This window comes from Plectrocnemia conspersa, unplaced genomic scaffold, assembly GCF_051122295.1.
Source record: "Plectrocnemia conspersa isolate PC_06_02 unplaced genomic scaffold, ASM5112229v1 ptg000001l, whole genome shotgun sequence".
NCBI classification, from domain to species: domain Eukaryota; kingdom Metazoa; phylum Arthropoda; class Insecta; order Trichoptera; family Polycentropodidae; genus Plectrocnemia; species Plectrocnemia conspersa.
The window spans coordinates 17,688,342-17,713,234 of record NW_028277165.1 but is presented as its reverse complement, the minus strand read 5'-3'; the positions used below and the strand labels follow the sequence as shown (position 1 = coordinate 17,713,234).

General features: G+C 29.3%; 1 protein-coding gene across 2 annotated transcripts in view; it reads right to left on the bottom strand.

The window, feature by feature from the left end:
- ush (Zinc finger protein ush) overlaps positions 1-21,824 on the bottom strand; it is a 283,360-nt gene extending 261,536 nt beyond the window's left edge. The window contains exon 1 of one of the 2 annotated variants that reach the window (XM_088190887.1): positions 21,421-21,824. In XM_088190887.1, the coding sequence (XP_088047013.1) occupies positions 21,421-21,460 (40 nt within the window). In that variant the 5' untranslated portion in view covers positions 21,461-21,824. The remainder of the gene's footprint in view (positions 1-21,420) is intronic. The other variant, XM_088190877.1, reaches the window with a different exon arrangement.
- Between the last annotated feature and the right edge of the window lie 3,069 nt (positions 21,825-24,893).

Sequence of the window (24,893 nt, the reverse complement as noted above, 5' to 3'; positions counted from 1 at the left end):
ATATCGCTCCCATTATCTTTGAGTTGTTATTCTAAACCAGTAAATATGTTTAATGTAGCCTATTCCTTTCAAATAAAAACACAAAGTTTTAGCTATTAAATCGTACATAACCAAACATGTTTGTACATGCGTATTAGTGAAAAATTACACCCTACTATTGCAAAAATGTAAAAGAAGTAATAACATTTTTAAATGATCTCATATTAAAAGAGAGATATAATATTACCTTTGTGTAATTTTAATCAATTTCATATTTAAATAATCGCTACTAAAAAAATACACATATTATAAAAAACACTAATGAATAATCAATGCATAATTTTACATATATATCAGATTATTTAATCTTTAAAACAAAAAATGTTATAAAAACGTAGCAGTAAAAATACTGTTCTTTTAAATATCTATAAGCATTACAGTAGTCAACTAATGCTAGATTTAAAATCTACGTTTATGTATATACATACACATAAAATTATCGTATCTTTGTGGTAAAAAGATCATGCGTTTAATGGTGTAATTATTATAAAATAATTTATATTTTTAAATGTAATTCAATCGTAAGATATTTTTCTATTATTCAAATAAATTTATTTACTATTATACAGGATGGGGTATAAGTTTTTTCATTTTTGAAAATTTAAATAAAAAAAACTATAGTTCGTATGATAATGAATGTTTAATTCACTGAAAACACGCAATTGGGAAAATCATGTCTTGACAAGCAGGTAGGAGATATATTAATTATGTGGTGTAATTTGGTAGAGCAAACGTGTAATAATAAACACTACTCTAAAAAAAATTAACATTTTGTCGGAAATGTGATAAAATATAAATTAGATTATGTTTAATAATATTTGTTTAGGTTTAAGTAATGTACGAAAATCTATAATATAAATATTGTTAACATTTACTAATGAAATATGTTTTTTTCATTTTAAAAAACCGTTCGAATGCTTTCAATTAACAAAATACATCATATAACAATTTAGATGTAGGATTTGGTTTTAATGTTTTTTTGATATGAATTTAAAAAGACCTATCTTGTATTTTTAAATACAATAAACAACCCCAACATAAAATGTTATATTTTACAACTTTCCTAAAATATGCAATAAATTATTACTAAGTAGTTTAATGACCTGATTCAAATAATTAATTGTTTAGAATGACAAGAGGAGAATAAGCCAGAAAAAATTAACAAGACTTTAAAATTCAATATAATATTAATATATTTTAGGTGTAACCTTTCATTGTATATTATGATCAATACTATATTGTACATATGTATTGTTTATTAAAGTATATTTTATAGGTGATAATGAAATATTTTCGTAATCCATATTAAAATTACCATATAAATGAAAATTACACTTCGGATGAATAAGCGCTGTCGCGTGTTCGTATTAAAATAATTATTTATACACATAATATATGTAAGTCGTATGAATAAATATCTACTTTACCGCACATTAACACTTTTTAAATTCCACTTAGTATTAATTAAATTGTTATGCGCTAACCGGTTATACGTGTGCCGACGATGCGATGCCAAAAATATTCCAATTATTCAATAGGCGTTTAATAGTTCATATAGCAACTATCAAACGTGCCGATGTGTACCGAATACTCGATGGTGAAAAGTCTGTAACGTTTTATGTGAACTGTCGCCGGGAACTCGAAACGGCCGCCTCGTTTACACGAATACCGATACAAGTCAGATAAAATTTTGAAAAAATCTTACCAGACTAACGAGACCCCGACCCCCTATCCGAGGCGTAATTAGGTGAATTATCGATATTGAAATGATAACGGCCAACGCGGAGAGATCTTCTGGCAAGATTGTCGGCGTATAAATCGTGTTCATCGGATCGATAAGGGAGCTCTCAGTATCTGGATTTAACGAACGAATCGTTGAAACCGACCAGATAACAAATCTTCGTGTTTATTGGGATGAATTTGCGGAATGGCGTTTATTTTAAATGGCAACGTGTGTGAGAAGTTTAATTATTTGGAACGAAGATATTTATTTTATTTTATAATCATTGAGCTTCATTAAGGAACTTCCTGATTTTTAAGATATCGTAAAAACAGAAACAGAAAATTTTATTTAATGACAATAAATAATAATCAATTAATATTTGCAACCGAACATATCACACACTTTACAATTAGGGCTTTCGAAAAACCAATGGTACATTTATGTCAGTGACTAATACCTTAAAGACCCGGTGGTGCAAATTCCATTTGAACCCTAGTATTTCAATCTCAAAGATGGCCTATCAGTAGTGAAGTACAATGAGTAAATGGTAAAGATTGATTTTTCCATAAATATGGCAAATATGTATTAGAAAACAATTATTACTAACCTTATCATTATAACAGAGTTAGCCATAGTAGCAGGGGGCTAGATTAGATTAATTATTAACGTCATATAAAATTGGCAAAAAAATAGAAAAAGATCGTACTCGTCATAAGACATAAATTTATTAATAAAATTATTTTTATTTTGCGTATATAGAATTAGAGAAACATGTCATTATTTCTTATAAATAATATAAGCCCACATCTCCATATAATATTTCCTTAACCGTATTTTTTACACTTATCTATTCCTAATTTATTTATTTATTAAATAAATATTAGAATACTTAAGATTTAAACAAAATACTAATAACCATTCCAAATTAAAATTATTATCACTTCAAGAAGAATCATCTGCTCATTTGGAGAAAAGGTGACGCAATACGTACTGCTCGTATTGCAAGACATCGCTCGTTTATCAAGTCATTTTTTTTAATGCTCATATCGTGAGACTTGTAAACAAATTTATTCGCAATCTGAGGTTTAAATATATTATGTAATATACAATAGGTCAAAAATTGTTTTTTTTATGGCTAACATCTAATATATTTCATATTTACAGTGACATTTTTTATTCTTATATAATTATTAACAACCATTTGATTTATTAGCAATTAGTATGTTTTCATTTAACCAATTTCTATTGATATCATTTTCAGTTTTTAGAGATTTTATCAGATTAAACTATTAATGTATATTTGGAATCATTTTTTTTCTGATGTGTAAAACTGGAAAAATTGTTAATATTACCAAGATACAAAATTAAAATTAGAAAATTGTCTAAACGTAAAATTTCGATTTTGTTGTAAATGCGCAAACTATTTTTAATAACAGTATTAGCAAAAATGTATGTATCTCGGAGAGAAAAAAACAACAACTGTTATCTGAAGTTCGATGAAGAAACTCAAAGGATTAAGGAATCATACTACAAATAAGAAACAATACATGACAGTCTTTCAAAAAAAAAAATTTGAAAACTCGCAGAACTTCCAAAAAAATAAATGTAAATATTCAAGAATAAAATTTATGATTACTAAGAAAAATAAACTCGTATTAGTTTTTACAAATCTAAGAAAACATTTATCTTTGTGTAATTTAAAATTAAATAATAATATATTTACAGTGCCAGAATAATATAGAATTAGATATAACGATAATATTTTTTTTTATTTATTACTTATCATGAACAAATATTAGCTCATTACACTTATCTAAACTGTAAGTAAACATAAACTATGTTTACATTGTTTACATCAGAAAGATATTCGATCGTTAGCACTATAACTTGTTGTGTATTTTTACATTATTTATAAACAATTTGATCAATATGAAATATTATTGAAAAAACACTAATAACTAGTGTTATCTATTTAAGGGTTTCAACCTTCTATACAATTTGTTATAATTTAGAGGTCATTCTAGCGACTATTTCGAACAAACAAAATAAAAGATTGACCCGTCTCACACACATTATATTCACAACAATTGAAGAGGAATATCGTCACCAAATAATTACGTTAATAATATAAAATATTGTACATTTGTCCCAAGCTCCCGAGACGTTATTCGCCCATAAGTACCGCTGAAAAACTACTCTTTGTTTGGAAAGGACGTTCTCTAAGTAATACATTCTACTCTACACACATCATTATTGTCCTTCGACTCTTTGGTTATCGATCACTCGAGTATCTGTACTGTTTCTCTTTAAACGTAAACACATTTCTGAGGTGTGTCCAAGAATCAATACAATTCGCCATTATAAAAAATGTGACACTTGGTCACAGAAGGGGAGACGCTACGGTAGCAAAGATGAGCCAGGAGACATCAGTGGAGCATTCAGAGAGAATCACGAGAACACATACTGCTCCACCGAAATCACAACCGACAATAATACAATTCGACACGTCAACGAAGACTCTGCGATTTCCAAGACCTGCCATTTCAACTTCACCACCTGATAATAGACTAAAATATACTTTTACTAGATTTTCCGGCTTTTATTTAGCTGCAAAATCACACTTTTTCGGCCTCAAAACCCAAAATATTTTCAATAAAAAAATATCGGGTTTTTACGTATAAGCTACACTTTTACTAATTTTGCTACAAAAATGCCTTGGTGGCAAATATGTGTTAGTACGATTAAAATATTCTTATATATTAATACATTGCATATCCACCGAATAACCGCAATGTTGTGATAGATTACCGCCCGCGACGTAAGTATCATATAAACGCCATTGTTTGACAACGTTCAATGTCAAATGTGCACATATTTATAGCCGTAATGTAACATAATATCCTACATACACACATAGGTACACGGCGAAATCATATTTTCATACCCTCCGTATGCACAACGAAGAAGTATGCTAACAATCCTACAAGAACAACCGCCCGTGTATATGGCCGCGGACGTTATCAGATAAGATCTTCGGATATACAAAGAAACGACATGTTTTGTGCCCACATAAATATGCGAGATGGGGGCCTCAGATTGAATATTTAATGGAAATGGCAGGTGTGGTGGATACATTACCAGTGTATGACATATTTATTGGCGCTGCGAGCCGACCTATGGCCGTTTTAAAAAACTCTAAAAAATATATCTAAGGATCGCAAAAACATTATAAACTAATCGATTTTAACCTCGAAGCTCATTATGATCAGATAAAAAAACATTATTATAAGTCAAAGAAGGTCATATTATTAAAAATTAAGGACTAAATTGTTTTGTTTTATGAACTAGTTATATAAACACGTGATATGATAATAAAAAACATTGTTTTTAAATAAAAGTGCTTTTGAATAAACGCGTGTGTTCTGTAGAAGCGAGAAGATCTTCTTATCAGTCATCAATACGAAGAGGCCAAGATGTATCTCTCTCGACTTTGGTTCGTTGAAAAAAAAACGACAATTTGATAGATTGAAACTGATAAGCAAAGAATTTATCATTGGTGTGTGCGCTGATACATACAGAGAGAAAAAAATCGATTGTGAGATCTTTAATTCCATGTAAATAGGCGTTCGGCGCTATAATGATACAAAATAGTTTATCAGAGTGTAAACGGCCGGACCTAGTAATTAAATGTGAGCTTATGGGTATATGTAGACATAGCATAGACTTGTTAATGTAAGCACTCAGATTTTTTTATATTTATATAAAATCGATTAATATAACGGGTGGCCCATAAGTTTTTTATCATAATAATAAAATATATTTATTATCAAAAGATTTTACTTATAATAAAATGCACTTAAATGATTCTAAGATCTACATTTTATTTTTTTAAATAACATAAATATGTTTTTAAATGAGCCCTAAGTTCTAAGATTATTATTCCTTTATGACATTTGATCAGAAGAAAATCAGAAATGAAGTCTTTAAATTTTTTCGGTATATTTTATTAAAATAATATTGCTGAGTACAGGGATATTTAGATTCTGTAAAGCTGTCTGTTTGACTACAAAACTTTTGTTCTACCAATATACATTTTTTTAAACACCAATATTATACTTTCATGTTCGATTCTAAACATTGACGACCACCTTATGAAAGTTCTAAGTATCCCATCCGGTCCTTGGCTACAAGAAACACTTCTTCGACTATCATTCCTGTCCATAGACGTATGTTTTGCAAGCAATACATATTTTTTCTTCCGATCCATTTTTACCTAGGTATAGGTATAAAGAAGCTCCTATTTTGGACTTTTTGGAAGTAGTCCATCTTTCTTCCTTTAATGGTTGAAAGAAGTTCCCGAACGCGTTCTATCATGAAGAGGATTCGTTAATTGAAGACTCTTAATCCATGGAACTTTCAGCATACTTGACTCGGTCAGATCTTCAAAAAACTCTGCTAGTAGCAAACCAGGTTCGGTTGATTTATTGTTTATTTTTTTCTGCCTCATATTTTAATATGTGCGATCTCGTTTCAAGTTTTTCGTCATTTGTTATGGCTTCTCTATGGTCCCCAAATCAACTTGATTTCTCATTTTTCTCAAAAGAACTGCAAACATGATGTTGCTTTAACTAAATCTATTGAAACATCAGTGTTTCTAACTTAGTAAAAAATCGCTTCCATTTATATTAGTCTTGTATCTTGACTCTCCGAATATCCTTCGTATATCTTTTCCTTACAACACATACTTATAGACAATGAAAGATGCACAATCACACATAAATAAAATAAACGGATCTAGTTGTGTACACACACATCAACAATGGTATAAACCAAAGAGCACAGAGTGTTAAATAATAAAGTACCACCGATCTGGCCAGAGATTTAATATAAAAATAACGACAAAATCGTGAGCGAGAGGCGGAGATGGGCGGAGGTGAGATTTCAACTACGATTAGCGCAAATAATAAGACTTGGATGTGGTTCGCTTTGCGGGCATCTGTTATACCCATTATCGCCGTGGTAATGAGCCGTCAGATTCGCAAATGCCCACAAATACCAAGTCACACCATATGACAACTTATCCCCAATTCATGGTTGTCCCGTCTGACGCTTACCTGCCCTACATACCTTCGGTCTTATCTCTCGATCGTGTTTATCAAACACTCCAGACAACCAGACGTATAAACAACAATAAAAAAATAAAGTAAAATTAAAAACACACAACAACAATGCGCCGCTGCCTAAAAGAGCGTGGAGCTAATTAAGCAACGCAACCTTCGAGGAGCCAACCGGAGATGCTCGACGGATCAATTCCACGTGAATGGATTGCTCGCATTAATCCTTCTGTGTAAGGTATATTTTTAAATCTTGACGTTAACTCGAGCATGATTAACAATGGATTTACAAATGGAGGTAAAATTGTATAAGTAAATAAAATACATAATAATAAACATATATTTATATATGTAGCTATATACGCCTTCATTTTCCTTACTAGAACTAACTAATAATCAAGTATCTGTAACATAAGAAGATATTCGAAAATTAAAAATCAGAGTTAATAAGCTACCATATATCAAACCAGTATTTAATGTTTTTAGCTATCTATACTTATAGGTATTAAAAGCCATAGTAGCAATTGAATACAACATCCTATTCTGCCCTTTTCCGTTTTATAATAATTTATATTTCAATATAAAAAGTATCCAAATCAGTCATACAATTTAAAAAACATTTTTAAAACCTGTGTTTTATTTTTTGTAATTATGAGAAACACTCAGATCAGAGTATAACGCTGTGAAGTTAATTGCAATTGAAACAGTACATATTAAATTAATAGTTTTAAAATTAGCTATAAAAAATATTTTTATTCATGAAATAATAAATTAGTGTCATTTTATATTGACACAAAAATCTTTACTATATAATATAATAATACCATCATACTGTATATTTTTTAAAAATACAACAATACGTTCGAACTGTAAATAAATATTTAAGATAATTAAATTATATTTTTCAAAAAATTGTATAGAAAACTGACATTTAATTTATACTACTTTCATATTCTCTCATTATTATTGTTTATGAATAAAAATTTGAGATCATCTATTTTTTATACCCAGGTGTATTATTTAATTGTAATTATATTTTTATTTTATATACATTTTTGATTAGATGATTTTGAATAAAATAAATAATATTCATGTTAAAAATGTGAGTATCGGTAGAGGGCCGGGCGTATATAATATGTTCTGTTGCCGCAGGAGTATCGAATTTTAATATTTAAATTAAATTATTAAGAATTCCTAGGCGTACATGTAGTATTTAATCGCCAAGCAATAGCTTTATCAAATTATTTATTATATATTCGGCACTGGTACAACTTTAAAAAAAATACTTGGTATAAAATCAGAATCATTTAAAATGATTGTTAAATGTAATAACCGAGCATTTATTAAATCATGCAATATACATTTCTCTTCCCGGAAAGTAACTTATCAGAGAAATATTTTTCATTAAAAAAATAGTAACATTCCTGTTTTTGAAAGGGTACGATTTGACGGAATTATTTTAAGAGTTATGTGCATTAAAATAAATACGTCGTTCCATAAAACGATTTGTTTGTGCATTTATGTAAGGTAAATCTTCGGATTTTTTATTCGGTAAAGGATCCATTGCGAAGAGTTATTCATTAGTTGTTCACTGTTCCGACCAATGCTCATCTGTCTAATAATAATGCACAAATAATTCGATTTATGGAACAACTATTATATATGTTGCTTATTTAAATAGTATTGTGGGGGATTTTATTATTGAAACTCGCATTAATGACTGTAAACAAACATGATCGTTCAACAATAAGGATAAAATATACAATAGTATAAAGGATGGGACCACACAAAAGCCCTCGTTACGACTAGAAAAAAGGGTTACACATAAATAACACGCAAGGATTCTCCGGTGCATTGACAGAATAGTTCTTTGTTATCACCCGAAGACAAAAAGCACCGTAAGGTCACAATATTCCCGTTGGACAATTCTACCTCGGAGATGTCTATCAAGCAAAAGTCACTTTCTAAAAGCGTACACAATCTAGTATTATATAATATATTATTTTTATAAATTTATTTTGAATGACTTATAATTTAGAAAAAAGAGTATTACTGGTGTTACTCCACAACAGACAGGCATATGATAAGATGGTTTTGATTAATTGTTTGTATATTAAGATTTTATCTTTGTTATAAGCATGCTCATTCTTTAGGCCACAATAGCGGCAAGCCCTTTAGAGCGAAGGTCCAAAATGTGTTTATTAAATTTAAGCTTGAAATCGATATGTAAGCCCAGGTATTTAACACCAGATTTTTATTCTATATAGAATGAAAATCTGCTCTGTTCACTTTTGAGAGACGGTGGCAAAGTTTGTCTACATTTCGTTAATATAATTGACTTGATTTAAATTATTTGCATCGTTAAACTCTATCATGCTTATAATGTTGCAACAATGGAACCACAAAAACTTTTAAATTAAATATAATTTTTTTTAGCAAATGTATAAAATTTATAAATTTACACTAAAGCGCTGTCGAAGCTTAAGAACCCATAATGTATTAATGAAATGTATCGAGAAAAAAATGTAACTAGCACGTAAAAACATTAGTACAAATGGCTTTTCATGAATTAAAGAAAAGTTTTGCTATTTATTCATATGTACCTAATTATTAGCCCAGCTTTGAATTAATGGATAATTTAGTTTCAATTAAATATAATTATAATAATTAGAACTTCTTTTTTATGGCGTTTTTAGAACTTCTCGAACTTTTATGTAGGGTTATCCTAAAAATGAATTGTAGCATAACAAGCTATACAAAACTAGTCAAATGTAGGGTTATAACAAATAGTTAATGTTGTTTTTTTGCCATTTCAATGACAAATTTTCAACTTGAATTTTTTAATCTTCATCGCAATAGCTTATTACAAAAATATATGAATAGCTCACCTATCTATATATATATTTATAATATATAGTTATTGGTTTTCTATGTAAGAATACTATTATATAAAGTAACCTCTATGTATTTGAATAAATCTACAGTTAATTGCATTTCGGAGGTTCGTTAAACCAAACCATTAAACGAAAACGAAGCTAATTAAAGTTCATTAAAACAAATTGGTCGTAACATTAAGTGTAAATGCACATTTAGGAGACGTCGCTCGAATGTTATGTGCATAATAATAATGCACCGGCGTTGAGTGTCGTGACTGGAAGCTACTGTATAAATAAACCCAAAGGAGGTGTATCGAGCCACGTGATGGCTTGATAAGCTGACAAAAACGCCACAATCTTACGAGCAGATGGAAAAAAATAAATTACCTGACCACCAGTCACACGTATCTACAATCTCCGATTAGCCCCCGATCTCGGGTTAGGCTCGTCAAGCATTCGGACCTATCACCTATCGACATATACCCACACATCCCATTAAAATCGAAAGGACACTATACCCCGACTAGGCTATATAACTCGTTAAAAATTAATAAAAGCGTCGTTAAATTTGATTTCCGTTTTGTATTTGTGTGTGTGGGTTTGTGTGTATATTGAATATGTTAATCGGACCGCTATCCTCAACTCGCTTCACCTTCTGGCGAGGATCAGGGGAGCGTAAAGGGCACCTTAACACACTTTGGGTCTCATTATACAAATGTTTTGATTGTAGATAAAATCTCATTCTGCATTCAATACGGGATCGGAAACTGCCATATGACATGACTGAGGAGCAAGCAACGCCTGAAAGGAGCTGGCGCTAATCTCAAAAGTGTGCCTAAAGTTGTTGAACTTACTCCTCGATATCATAAAATTCGTACCTATATATACAAAGTATGTAGTACTGGTACCATAGGAAGTATAAGGAAATTTCTAGGCCAGAAACTTTATGCTAGAAAAATATAACTTACTCGTTACAAAAAAAAATATATTATTTTAAAATAAAAACTTATGAACATAAATATTATATGACAAAAATTTATCAAACTACAGACATGTTTTAATTTATAAAATATAATGCAAATCTATACTACTTCTATGTTCCCCTTGTGGATTTCAATGACACAATTCTAGATTCAATATAATAATAAACTATACACAGCAATATTTTATCTCAAACTTACTGCCGCTTATCAATACGAATTCAGACTTTTAGGACGTCCTGTATATGCACAAGTATTTCACAATCGTTTTGTACCAATCATTTGACACTAGATCGTATCGGAATTGCGCTGCCATCAAGAGGGCATAACATCCCGATTGTTATTGGAAATCGACATCGCTATGTGTCCTGACAGGAAACGAAACAGCGTCTTGTGTGAACAGGGCTTTTCAATTTGACACCACAGACACACACATGGGTATTTAATGTATTTTGTTATCGTCGTATACCATACGTATACATGAACGTTCATATGTATCAATGACTGTTTTAATTTCAAGAAGTTTAGATGACACCCCATTTTTGCCACTACATACATATAAATATAATTTTATTTTTGTCCCACGCATGTCAATGCGCGTGCATACAAGAATGCACCCTAATGTGAAACCAGTTCGCAAAAACGTGCACCCCATTTGTAGGGGCGCAATCGTTTGTTAACCCATCACGAGGGTAAGTAATATTGGCATTTAACATGTTATCGCTGTCAAGATCAGATACTTGCCAAACTCCCTTTATCCACGGTCAAATCTCACAGTATAAATCACACGAATGCTATCTGCTCTACGCACGAGTGGATTGAGAGAATGCTTTTTTTATTCCATTTAATAAAGCGCTATCGTTCAACACTATAATGAATAAAAAATATTTTTGTTATCATCCGGAAGAACAAAAAAATATCTGCGATTCCAACTGCATATTGAATAGCAAATAACAATAAAATGCTAAACAAAACTTTATTATAACTTGTGTTGATATTGCTAAACGAGAATGTTATCAATTAACATCTATTGTTGTATCAACTTTATCATTGAATGCTATAATATCGCGTGTTGTCGATTGTTATCTCACAATTGACGTTATCTTATTGATGTAAATAAGTATCCAATTTTGTGTTAGCACTTAATGATTAAACATTGCACTAATGCTACCAATTATAATCGACATGAAAATATTTAATGTTGAATGGATAATAGTTGCGCGTTTAATCGCACCCAAAAAACACGCCTTTGTATTTTCTCATTACTGATAAAATATACACCTCGATTTTGTATGTAATAGTACATTCAATTTTTTGCTTCATGTAATCGTATAAACTACGAAAATGTGATTAGTTCATAATACACATCGAACGTTAAACTATGCATTATAATTCAACGACAAAAAACACTTCTTAAATGAAAAAATCCTAAAATTTCGTGCTGCATTTGCTTCAAGCAAAATGTAAATTTGAATAAAATTACCAAAATGTCTTGCTGTGCAACCAAATGATTCAAGTTATTATTATCATTTAAAAAAGTAGTTTATAAAGAACACTGCTTTTGGGAAAGTCAAGTGTGAGGGAATATAATTATTGGGTGTAAAACAAATTTTTATATAAAAAATAAGTATTAGAAAAAAATCAGAATGTTTGATAATGTGACGAAAATAACCCGGAAGTAAACTTAAAAGTAATTTTAGATAGATAAATGAGCGTTTTTAAGCAACTGACTACGTTAGATTTAAAAATGAATATCCCTAAAGTACAACCCGCAAAATTAAATTGATATCTTAAGGATGGAGATACTTATTATATTACTGGTTAATAAAATAATTGACAATTTTATATCCGATGATAATAATACTTGAATAAGAATAATAATTCAAGAAGTTCTAAACTTTATAAAAATTAAAACAAATACAAAATGTTTTTCCAAATTTATGGGTTAATTAGTTGCCTGTGGGTTTTAATATTATATGTAAAAAAATGACAAATAATGAAAATGTTTTTAATATAATTAAACAGTCTAATAAAAAATGATGTAAAAATAATTTATTTGATAGTGCTACCATAATTATAATAATTAATAGCAAAACAATGGGCTAAAAAATATTTTTTCATTGGAGCGACTCGTAAATTAACAGAACAACATAAATAATCTCATAGTAACCATATATTTTATTCTCTGTGCCTCGCCGCTTTATTATGCACAATTTAGTAAGTAAGATACCATTATATTATTTGCTCTGTGGTTCCCATACAGTTGTTTTCGCCCCTGTCTTTATGGCATTACTTTACTACCTATTAGATGTGTAAATTTATTGAAAAATTATATTACGACAAAATCCGCTACGCTAGTTAATTTGAATCACTATAATCTTAACATATTTATTAATCGCTAAAAATAATTAATGGTGAAAATATGTTTTTAGCTCATTTATTTATTTACTTTTTTATTAAATCTTCCACTGATTTTTTTATTAATAATAGCGCATTTCTATAATTTTATAAATAAAAATTCGAGTGCCGCTGCCGGGGCTCGAACCCGCAACCTCAGAGTTACTAGTCTGAGACGCTACGGACTAAGCTATTCCGTCCTTTACCATTTAAGTGCCAAGGAGCGCGATCGCGCTTCTTAGTGCACGTATCAAAATTGCCAGAAGCGCATGTTTCGACATGTTACGTCAGTATCTCCTGACAGTTCTTGCATGCCGCATGTGTTTTAGAATAGGAATATATTTAACTTCTGATATATATTGCTTTTTACTTCAACTTGAATTTACAACGGTGGAATAAATAATTAAAATATACGTTTTTTTTATTTTCCAAAGATAATAAAATAAGTTCAATGACTGAAACATTTGAAAATAACGACGATTCGCTGAAAGATTTTGCGAGTAGTGCTGATTGTAATATGGAATTGAAATCCGAAGATAGTTTTATTGCTACTATTCGAAACAAACCTAGATGTCGTTTTTACTGCAAAAATCAGGCCACAGAATTATGGAATAATAAAGATCAATTCGATCAAATATTTATATTACTATTGTATATAGTCTGTTATATTTTCAGTTAGAGTAAACATTGATATATAAGATAAAAAACGTCCTATATTTTTAATTTAAAATGTGTTAAAAATTACTGGTTATTTTTTAACAGAAAAATTATACCAAACCCTCGAAGCTTGTAACTGTGTTTGACTACCAAGATTTTCGAGAAACAAAACGAAAACCTTTCCAAGATGACATGTGAAAAAATGACCACACGTCCTCGCATGTCTTCTTTTGTTGCCAGACAACCGGATAGCCGGAGTGTGCGCAATCTGATGCCAAGTCGCTTTTTCAACGGGCCCGGATCGTGACCGAGGGACGAATGCAAATTGGGAAGTGCATTCGCGGTCTCCCTGTAGGCGTGGGGGCAGTTCGTTCGGAACTATGTGTGTGTGGGGAAGCAAAAGGCGTATCGTTCGTGCGATATTCAACTGTCATTTCCCTATCACGGCGTTTATTCAAAGTTTTAAAGAAAACTCTCCTTCGGCCATTACGCGTTATCCGGGCCCCGGCGCGGCGGGGCAGACCTCATACAATAACCGATAAATTATTCTGTCCACGGCCGCCATTATTCCAGGCGCTGTTCCACTGATAAAGTAAATAAATTCTGATATATATTTTTATGTGCATAATATGGCAGCGGCGGCTCGCGACCGATAACCGAGGAAAATGCCCACTTTTGCCTTTATTTGCGACCGCCGCTACTGACTTTCGCCGCGATCATGACCGATATTGACCATTGTCACGTCACTGTATGAAATCATAGATAGCGACCTTTTTGCGAGTTTTGTTGCAACAATTGACGTTGTTTATATCGCAGTCGGGGTATGCTTTTTAATTCGTTATTGTACGTAATATGAAAACCCCAATACAAAAACATTTTAGTTTTTATGAATTTTAAATCAAATTGTAATAAAATTACAGAAATATTTATAAAACCTAAGTAATTACTTTTAGTTTTTTTTAATTAAAACAACTCGCAGACAATGCATGCCTCCATCTTCAACAAAGATAATTAGGAAACTACATTAAATGGAGGATGAGCATCAAATACCTGAGTATTTGATGCTCATCCTCCCAAGCTTAAATTCACAAAATATATCACAGAACTAATTTTTGAAGCGCTTGCTGCTATTGCAACTCTAAAACCTATATTTCACATAAAAAGCGTATTACCAATAAAAATTAAAAAAAGCTAATTAAACCGATTTTGTTATACGCTTGCTCAGTGTGGAGTGATACTAGTTATTATTTTATTTTTATTAACTACAAGCTATTTAAAATAAAACCATAAAATAATATAACACACTTTTCTATTCTGACCTTTAAAAATATATATATATTATATTTGTAATGCCATAATTAAAAATTATTGCCATAATCAAACCGAAAAATACTAAATCTATACTATAAAACAGAAAATATGTATGTCTGTCGATCACCCAAACGGTGAACAGTAGCGATATGACATTGTGCATATGCAATACGTTCCAATAAAACCGCTAAAGAACCTGTCGAGCGACGTGCTGATGATCGATTACGCACTACTGCAGTACGTGAAAATAAGATACGAAATATATTGTATATAGGTAATTTATAAAAACATGATTATAAAAATTAATTATAAAGAATGAATTTGAATTTATCTCAGGCGAAGCCTAATATATCTAGTTATAAATTCGATATTAACCGACTAATCTTAATAATCGGTGAATACGATAAGACCAAAATTAAATTTAATTTTAAACATAAAATTCCTAGACACGTCTTACTTTAGAGCCATAAATAGCTCCAGGTCACTAATTTAATAAATAGTTTTTAATATTTTTAAGTTTGATAATTATAATTAATTTGTGTATATCATATTTTTTGACTATCTAAACGGTTCTTCTTAATTTATCTTTACTTGAAACTACTTTTATTTTATCTTTACGATTTATTTCTTGTAAACTATAAACTATAATGGTTTTAAACTAGCAACTTGTACTTAATTTCAACGTACGTATTTTCCTGCATTCTTAATTTTATCGTGCTAACTGTCATAAACGTAGTTTCGAGATATTTATACACTTAGATAATAATTTAAAATTAACAACACAAGCAACACTTTAATGTGAGATCTAATGACTAAAACGTTAAATATATTATACGTATTTTCATATTTAATAGACATTTTTTAATTTTAGATAAAAAAAATATAATTAACTGCAGATCTACTGTTTAATAATTCTTTGAATTTTTCAATATGTCAAGATTTTTATAAACTAAAAATAATAGAAATATATATTTTACTATAATATTTCACATTAATATATTTTAATCACACCGTTGAAATGATTTTCGATAAAATAAAGAGCCAAATATATAACGTTCAGATTCACTCTCATTACAGAAAGACCTGAAGTAAAGTTAATTTTATAATTTTTGTATAATTTTGCATGACACATTGGGAAAACCTCTCTGGTAATGATTGTCAGATTTGTAATAAAAAAATAAATAAATTAATGTGTAGTTAAAACATTTGTCAATAATTACACATTTGCTTCCTATAAAAATATCTATAATAGTAACCATGTTTAAACTAACTTTTTCTAGCCTTTCACCCTTTGAGCGGTATCGCAGTACATACACGGCGATCATTTTTTTACTGTTTTGAAGTACCCCAGATAGTTACATATTTATATACTAACTGAAGAAATAATAAATAAAAAAGATTATATTCAGATAATATTTTTTTTTAATTTGATTTGATATAAATTATTTGTATTCAAAATAATACCAGTAAATTAAAGAAAGCGAAATAAATGAGCATAACCAAAAATATTTGATTTTAATTTTTAATAAAAAAATGAGAGCCTCTAAATTGATACAAAAAATCCCACAAAAGCCGAATATATAATATATAAAAATAAGTGAAATAAATTAACGAAATTTAATAATAGAAAAGCGTTAAAATAAATAATTAAAACATACTAATACAAAAACGTAATAAAATAAATCAAAGCAATAAAACGTTAAAAATCGTTGATTTTTTTCTATAATTAAAATAAATGCAATATCAAATTTTAATAAATCAATAACAACAGAAATAATTATGAAAAATACGTAAAATTGACTCACTCACAGGTGTATACTGACAAATTAACAGATGTGTATAAATTAACTCATTACTCAAGGGATTAATTTAAAAAAGCATAGAAAAGTTAATTTAATAGATATTATAACTAATTTATTTTTTAAATATCAGTTAACAGGTTAATAACTTAAGAGTATTTACCTGTTATTAATAAGCGATAATACCAATCAAAATTAATTATTACTATTTAGATAAGCAATCACTTCAAGAAAATGTATTTTTTCAGATGCGAATTGACTATGGGAACAATTAATCGGACTCTGGACCAGAGACCGTTAAGGGTCGAAATGTATAGTTGCATATGTAACGATCACGTTTATAAAAATATTTTATTTAATAGCATTTTACAATACTGCATTATAAGACAATGGTTTTTATTAACAGAATTAAATGTCTTTGTGGAATCAAGACCAGAAATTAAATTAGGCTAATTATATGAAAATCATTGATGTTTTTATTGTTTCCTCTTTCTTAGGCTATTACAAACGCAGAATTAATACAATTCCGATTAATACTCTAATAAATAAATTTATATTATTTATCCAAACATAATGAAAAAAAACTGAGCTACATACGCAAATATACCTCCACTATAGTTTAAATAAATCTTATATTTTTAGTAGAAACAGTATGCCAAAGTGCCTCAAATTTTGAGTTGCGCATTAATCATTTAAACATCATTAGTTTAATTGAAGAAAATACCATATTATATCTATATTAAACATAAATATAAAATAGCAATGATATGCTTATTTTTTAGAATGAATTTAAAAAAAATCAACATTCCTTTTAAACAAATGTTATGAAAAAGTAATCTATCTCTGTATAAGAGGGCTGATTTTCATGATCTTACAAGAATTAATACGCCCGCGTTTGATTTGCATTAGTCAAATGAATAGTTAGTTCTCGCACTTTCAGATGATCTAAAAATATGCTTTGCATTCTAATTTAATTTAAGACCATCAATTGATTTTTTTGACAAACATAATCTATTCAAATCGACTCAAACCTTTGTTCGACAAAATCTGAAGTTTAACAAAACGAAAGTTAGTATAGCTACGCGTTACACGTAGCCGTAAAAAATAAATAAAACAACAATTACAATAAAATGCACATGTTCTATAAACAGCAGAAAACAAGAATCGACTTTAAAAAAAACAATTTTCATACCAAAAAATCAGTGGAATTAAAATATTTTTGTGACGGCATTTTGCAATAGTAAATGTGTTGAAAATTAAAAATGATTCTACCGAAAATTAAAAAAATACACATTTTAAATTGAGTTGATTTTAACTATGAGTAAAAAATATATTTTCGTTTATATTAAATTTACTTTTAAGACTCGACGTCTACGACTAAAAAATATAAAAGAAAACGACCTTATCCAAAACGCGTCCGACAACGTCCATAAACTATTTTCGCAGTTGAAATTTATACCTAGCGATAGTGCATATCTACTAGCGACGTTTTCACAATGCAAATTTCCTATTCGAATCTAAACATAATCGTCTCAGATACCATCGTACGCCCACTCGACTCGGGAATCTTTTGTGTAACGGTTCGAATCCGCGTATAACCCACGCCAAACACATATAATATATACTATATAAAGCAGCCTATATATCATTATAATAAAATAGCATCGTAAAATAAAATTATATTATTGAAACACATCTATCGGCAGCTCGATCGGTGACGTTGTTAATTGCGCGCATATTTCAAGTGCACAATTAATGTATACGTCAGCTAAATATTATGCAATTTAATTTATAATCATTTTAAAAATCTGATATTACCTGCCTTCCATATTTCTTGCCGATATTTAATACATAGATTCAATACTAATAAAGTAAGTTTTTTTGCTCTCGAAATAAAGAGAAGTCATATTAAAATATTTTAAATGCAAGTTTATGTTAAAATAAATAGTTATAAAAAAAATTCATCAAAATAATATTACTACAATACAGTTTTCTAGTCAGTTTCTTTATAAAACAATCATTACATACTAAATTTTATTCAAAAACTATTGTTATTTCAGAAATATATTAATTGCATACTATTATTATTTTATCTAGTTTGCAAAAAATATTTTTAATTAATCAAGCACTTTTATAATCATGTTTTAATAAAAAAAATATTGTTTTAATTATTGAAAAATTAAATAACAGTTATTTAGTAAACAATTAACATTACGATATAATATTTAATTTAATTTTAAGTAAGCTAAGTAAAAAATAAAAGAATCTCATAAAAAAAATATTTTAGATATTAATTTTATTGATATAACATTACTAAACCTAATCGTATATTCTAAAGTATCAAATACACTATGTCATATTTTATATTTTTAACCGAAAATAAAAATAATCTATCCACTCAGTTGTTATTAAAAAATAATCGTCTAATTTTTAATACAAAATTGATAAACACTCAATGTATTGTTTAACCTTAACATTAAATTTCTTTGCACATATCTAAATAATTAAGATAAAATAATTGTTTGTTCGAAAATAATTTCTAAATAGTCCAGATAACTTTGTCGATAACGAATGCGTAATAAACATATTATCTCATATCGCCGGCAAATGAAAACAAAATCAAATTCGTTAATTGTGATATTATAAGCAAGTTTTTATCTCATTAGATATCATAGTCATAAAAGTACAACGTCATTCATTAATGTGTTTATCCTTAAAAAATATTACCTTTCACTCCTCTTCTCCATCGCTTACCTTAAGAGGATTAAAGTTAAGACTAAACTAAAACATGGATAGCCTATAATTATTTAATTGAATTATAAATGACAATATTTTTTTAAGAATTTCTTAACTAATGTCACAATTGCAAATATTATGGAAGAGCAAAATATATGTTTTAACATAAGCAGATATAAAAATAAAATAAAATTCGAGAATCACAGCGTTTTTGCACAAATCTATAAACTTGTTTATAACGAAACTTAAGATTTAGGGTATGAAAGATAAATTATCACTTCTGTTTCAATATTTTTAAAGGGTTATATCAATACATTTTATATATTGTACATAGATAACCATAGTTTATAATAATAACTCCGATTTACAGGAACGAAACAACTAAAATGTACTACACGTGTGTTGTTTATAGATCAAAATTGATAAAGATCACATGTATTGATTAGAACAATAAAGTGACGATTTCAAAATTTAGAATAATATACAAATTGCATGCTAGAAATCGGGATTCAACGGAAACTGCAACCGAATTAATGGATTGCATATTATAAAATGTTCTTCGATCTAAAATGGTATTTGAAACAATAATAATTTAATTGATAAATCAAAAAATATTGGTGTGAGTGAAAATTCTTATTAAATGTAATTTGGGTAATCGAAAACAAAAAGATTAGCCTCCAGTTAAGCAGATATTTAGTTTAGTGTACCGTATAATTTAAACTATAATGTACAAGTTGAATTTTAGTATAGAAAGTATACTTAAATCTGTATATATAATAGATACAATATCATATCTTATTTTTTTTTTAATTTTACATTTCTTTATAACACCGTATTTTGCTAATAGTTTTAATGCAAATATTCTATTAATTATAGATGAAGACTGGATTCTATTACAGATTGCATTCGATAAAAACATTATGCTTACTGCAATGCTCCTCGATCTAAAATGGTATTTGAAACAATAGTAAACTAATTGATAAATCCAAAAATAATTGAAAACAAAAAGATTAGCCTCCAGTTAAGCAGATATGTCGTTTAGTGATCCGCAAGATTCAAATTATATTCCCTACTAATAATCATAATGAATAAATTGAATTTTATATATAATAATATGTATAAATAATGTACAGATAAAATATACCTATAGATATTTATTTTTAAAAGAAGAGTTGATAAAAAATTCTTAGCAAAGATAGATGCTAGCGTTCCTCAAGGTTCGGTTTTATGTCCTTTACTATTTACGATATTTATAAGGGATCGACGAGTGCATTCAATGGTCCTACACAAATCTCGATCAAGTAGTTAATGGACTTGAAAATTAAATTGTTCGTCAAATGACTAGTAACTAATAGCGTTATAGTATAATCGTAGATAATTTACCTGTCGAAAAATTAGGTTATATAGTAAGAACATGTTTAATAGTAATACCATATAGATTAAAACTATAAACCCTTTTATATTAAACACACGTGAAAAACAAATTCGTAATATACAATATTATAAGAGAATACGACTTGTTTTATCGAATGCTCTTATGGTATACATAAATGTTTAAAGCGAACAAAATATTTAACGTTTGGTTCAAAAGTCAATGTTAGACCGTTACAAAACAAATGAAATGAATAAAAAGAAATAATTTGTAATATTTCTACTAACAATGATAACGATAATAAAATAGGAATAAATAAGCAGGTAAATGGTTTTTGCCGAAAACGAGCTCGAAAAGTTTCGAATCTGGCGCCACGTCGGTATTTGTTTACATGCGAAAAGTCCGCGTTTACTCACGTTTTAGAGGCTTGGGGTTGCTCTGCTTCCTCCTCGACATGTCTATGTTGCGCTGCGGGGGCGAGGGCCGAGCCCGCGCGTCCCCGCGGGCCCCGGCTGCGCCCCGCACCCTGACTTCCGAGCGCGACTCCGCTCCGAGGTGGCCGAACAAAACAACAACAGAAACACAACACTGGCGACGACCGACACTCGAGCAACGAAAATAAAAACAAAATCGGAATCAGTTTCGGTTCGGAGTTCGGTTCGGAGTTCGCGGTGTTGTCGAGTGTCGATGTCACGTGGCGGCCGCGGCGCGACGGCGAAAGCGTGTATCCCCCACAGCGTCTGTTGGGTGACTGGCACGGGCGGGGCGAGCGCCGGCCAATTGCCCGACGGGGGACGGCCGCAACAGATGCACGATGCACGATGGGCCTGAGCCGCGACGGATGGCTTGGATGCAGCGGCCCTCGGAGGAGTGGTGTACCGCTAATTTTCACAGTCTTCTAATGAGAGCTGCTTACCCACCATCCTCGTCCTTTTCTTCTAATAATTGCCTTACGCAATTACTTCGGGTGGGCACAGAGATATAATTTGGATTTCATTATCAAAAATATGTATTATGTACGTTTCTTCAGGATATGGCAATATACATTCACATATGGAAGATGGAAGAACGTCATTTGAAAAGTTCGTAAATTTGACACATATAAATTGGATTTAAATAATATTTTTCATATAAATAAACTTCAAATCATCGACATTATACTTTTAGAAGGTCAACATTATTACAAAGGTGACCTTCGTGTCACTCTCTCATTAAAATAAATCGACTTAGAGATAGAAATTCTAAAAATAAACAAACCAACTTGCATTAAATTAATTCCAATTAGAGATAGATATTTTAAATACAGACAAATTGTCAACATTTGATAAAAAATATTTTTTTGGCAATATGAGGTGCATGACATTTTGTATTTTTAATCCTTATGGTTTATTATCCATGAAGCATAACTTTCGTCTTGTCTGTGGATGCATTTAGAAATATTTTAAAAAATCAGTAGTTTTGCGAGAACTGTTTCGTTACATTTTTCTCGAATAAGTGTTTTCGTTCATATTTTTTATAATAATATCCCTTTCAATGTTTTCAATTATTGTGCATTAAAAAGCGACTATAATAAATATTTAACCGTTTCAATTAATTTTAAACTAAAATCAATTCTCAAGTCTGTAAATCGTATCGCTTTGTATGAACACGTAAACAAAGGAAATATATTTAATTATATTAATAAAAATAAAAATTGAATTTGCTCAGGTAATGCATTCGGTTGTTTCGGCCAATGAAAAACAAGCATTTAAATATAAAACAAAATGGCCGACATCAACGTGACAACAGTTTTAAATAATTATTATTTATAAATAAAATTTTGCTACGCAATAATAATTTTATATAATATAATCAGATTGCAAATTAACTAAGTGTGTTATAACTATCTTAACCTTAATATATACATAATGTGTTGAGGATTGGAAGAATACATTGATTAAACTAGATAAGCAATCATAAAACAGTCTTCGTAATGAAATCTTCAAATTTTGAGTTCCCGTCAACGGACTCCGAGGCTGAAAAGTGAGTCTTTATCTATTGATATTTGGGGATACTATCTTTTAAGACGATCGTGTGACAATGATTGTGATGCAGTCGGTTATTTAGCTGGAGAAGCTTGGTTACAACAGAATAAATTAAAACCATTATTGCAGCAAAAAAATTCATTTAGATCGTTCCGTTCCGAGTGACGACTCACAATATACATATGTGTATGTAGTTTCTTGGATGTTATCTAATATTAGACATTTTACAATGATTATAAATATGTGATTGCATACCTGGAATAATTGATAAACAAAATATCTAAGAGTGGCTTATTTTTAATTCCGATGTGGCAAAATATGTATGTATACATCATAGTTTTTGATCAATTTTTGCTCTGTGCCATCGTTCTTCTTTAGGAATAGCCAAATTAAAGATATTCAGTTACATCAAACTTATGTAGTATGTTCTTTATAAAAAGATAATACTTGCTAACAGTGACTTCAACATGAGAAGATACACTCTATGTTTATATATACCAATTCTACGTTGTAGCCATATAGATCATCAAATTGTTCCATCATTGCTTCTGAAAAATAATTTAAAAAAATAAGATTATTATCAAGAGTTAAACATTTAACACATTATTACTACTAATATAATCCATAAATTAAATTTAAGGATTAAACACATAGATTGGCATCTCTTCATCTGCTTCAAAATTGTAGCAATATGTCATATTTTAATTGTTTGCCATAAGTAAATGTTATTAGATCTATCATTCCTTCTGAAAATTAACTGTAAACGATTCTATTTAGTGGGTAAAATGTAACTTTTTGTTTACACTAATACGAGATTTTTCATTATTACTAACATTGTAATATGTTTAATTAACTTTGGTATGTATACCTTTAATTGCCAAATCACCGCTGCTTGTCTTTTAATATTTGATCCTAGAAAGTCAATAGTAATTTTGTTAGAATAAACCATAGATTATTCATATAACCAAGCACTTACTGGCACACTCATAATATATGGTTTTGATTATGTCTATACTTCCAATGCTACATCACTTTGAATCATCTTCAATTGGCACTATGTAAGAAAAACGCCGTGATTATAATATATTTCACTGTTTATTTAATCGCACAAAACTACGCGCGTCGAGCGCTTGCCAGATGACAGTAGAACTGTCACATGTAAGCAAATTTGAAAGGGAAGTCCCCTGTTTTTGGCCCACTTGAGAACGAAATATAAAATTGATTTTATCGATTTAAATTGTAAAACACTTAATAAAATATACATAAAAATCATCAAATTCTAAATAAAATATTTTTTTAAATATGTTAAGTTTATACGGGATTTAAAATATAATATAAAAAATGTAGATTTCTTATTAGCTTCTCTATACAGAAAAAAATGTACTTAAATTTTGGCGAACGTTAGCAATTTAAAGTTATAGTTTTTAGAGAATTTTTAAAATTTCGCTTGAAAAAACATTTTCAAAAAAAAGGGGCAAAGTCTCAAAATAAGTACTATTCATTACCAACCAACTACTAAGCACATAGTGTTGCAAAAATCCCTCTTACTTAATTATAAAATTATATTCAGAATAAAATTTCAAGATTTATTCAAAATATTTTTTTTTTCGACCATAAAAATATTTTTTATTTTTTTATGGATTTTAAATATTCATAATTTATTGTAGATTTTAAATATGCTTAGTTAATTATTAATTTTAAATAAAGTGAAAACTTTTTGCACTTATTAATTATTAAAATATATAATGCTGCTCAGAAAAAACATTTACTTAAAAAAATATAAAAATCAAAATATTTTTTAATGAAAATGGACTTAGGTCGCAAAATTATTAATATTTTTAAAGCGCACTTTTGATCTAAACATC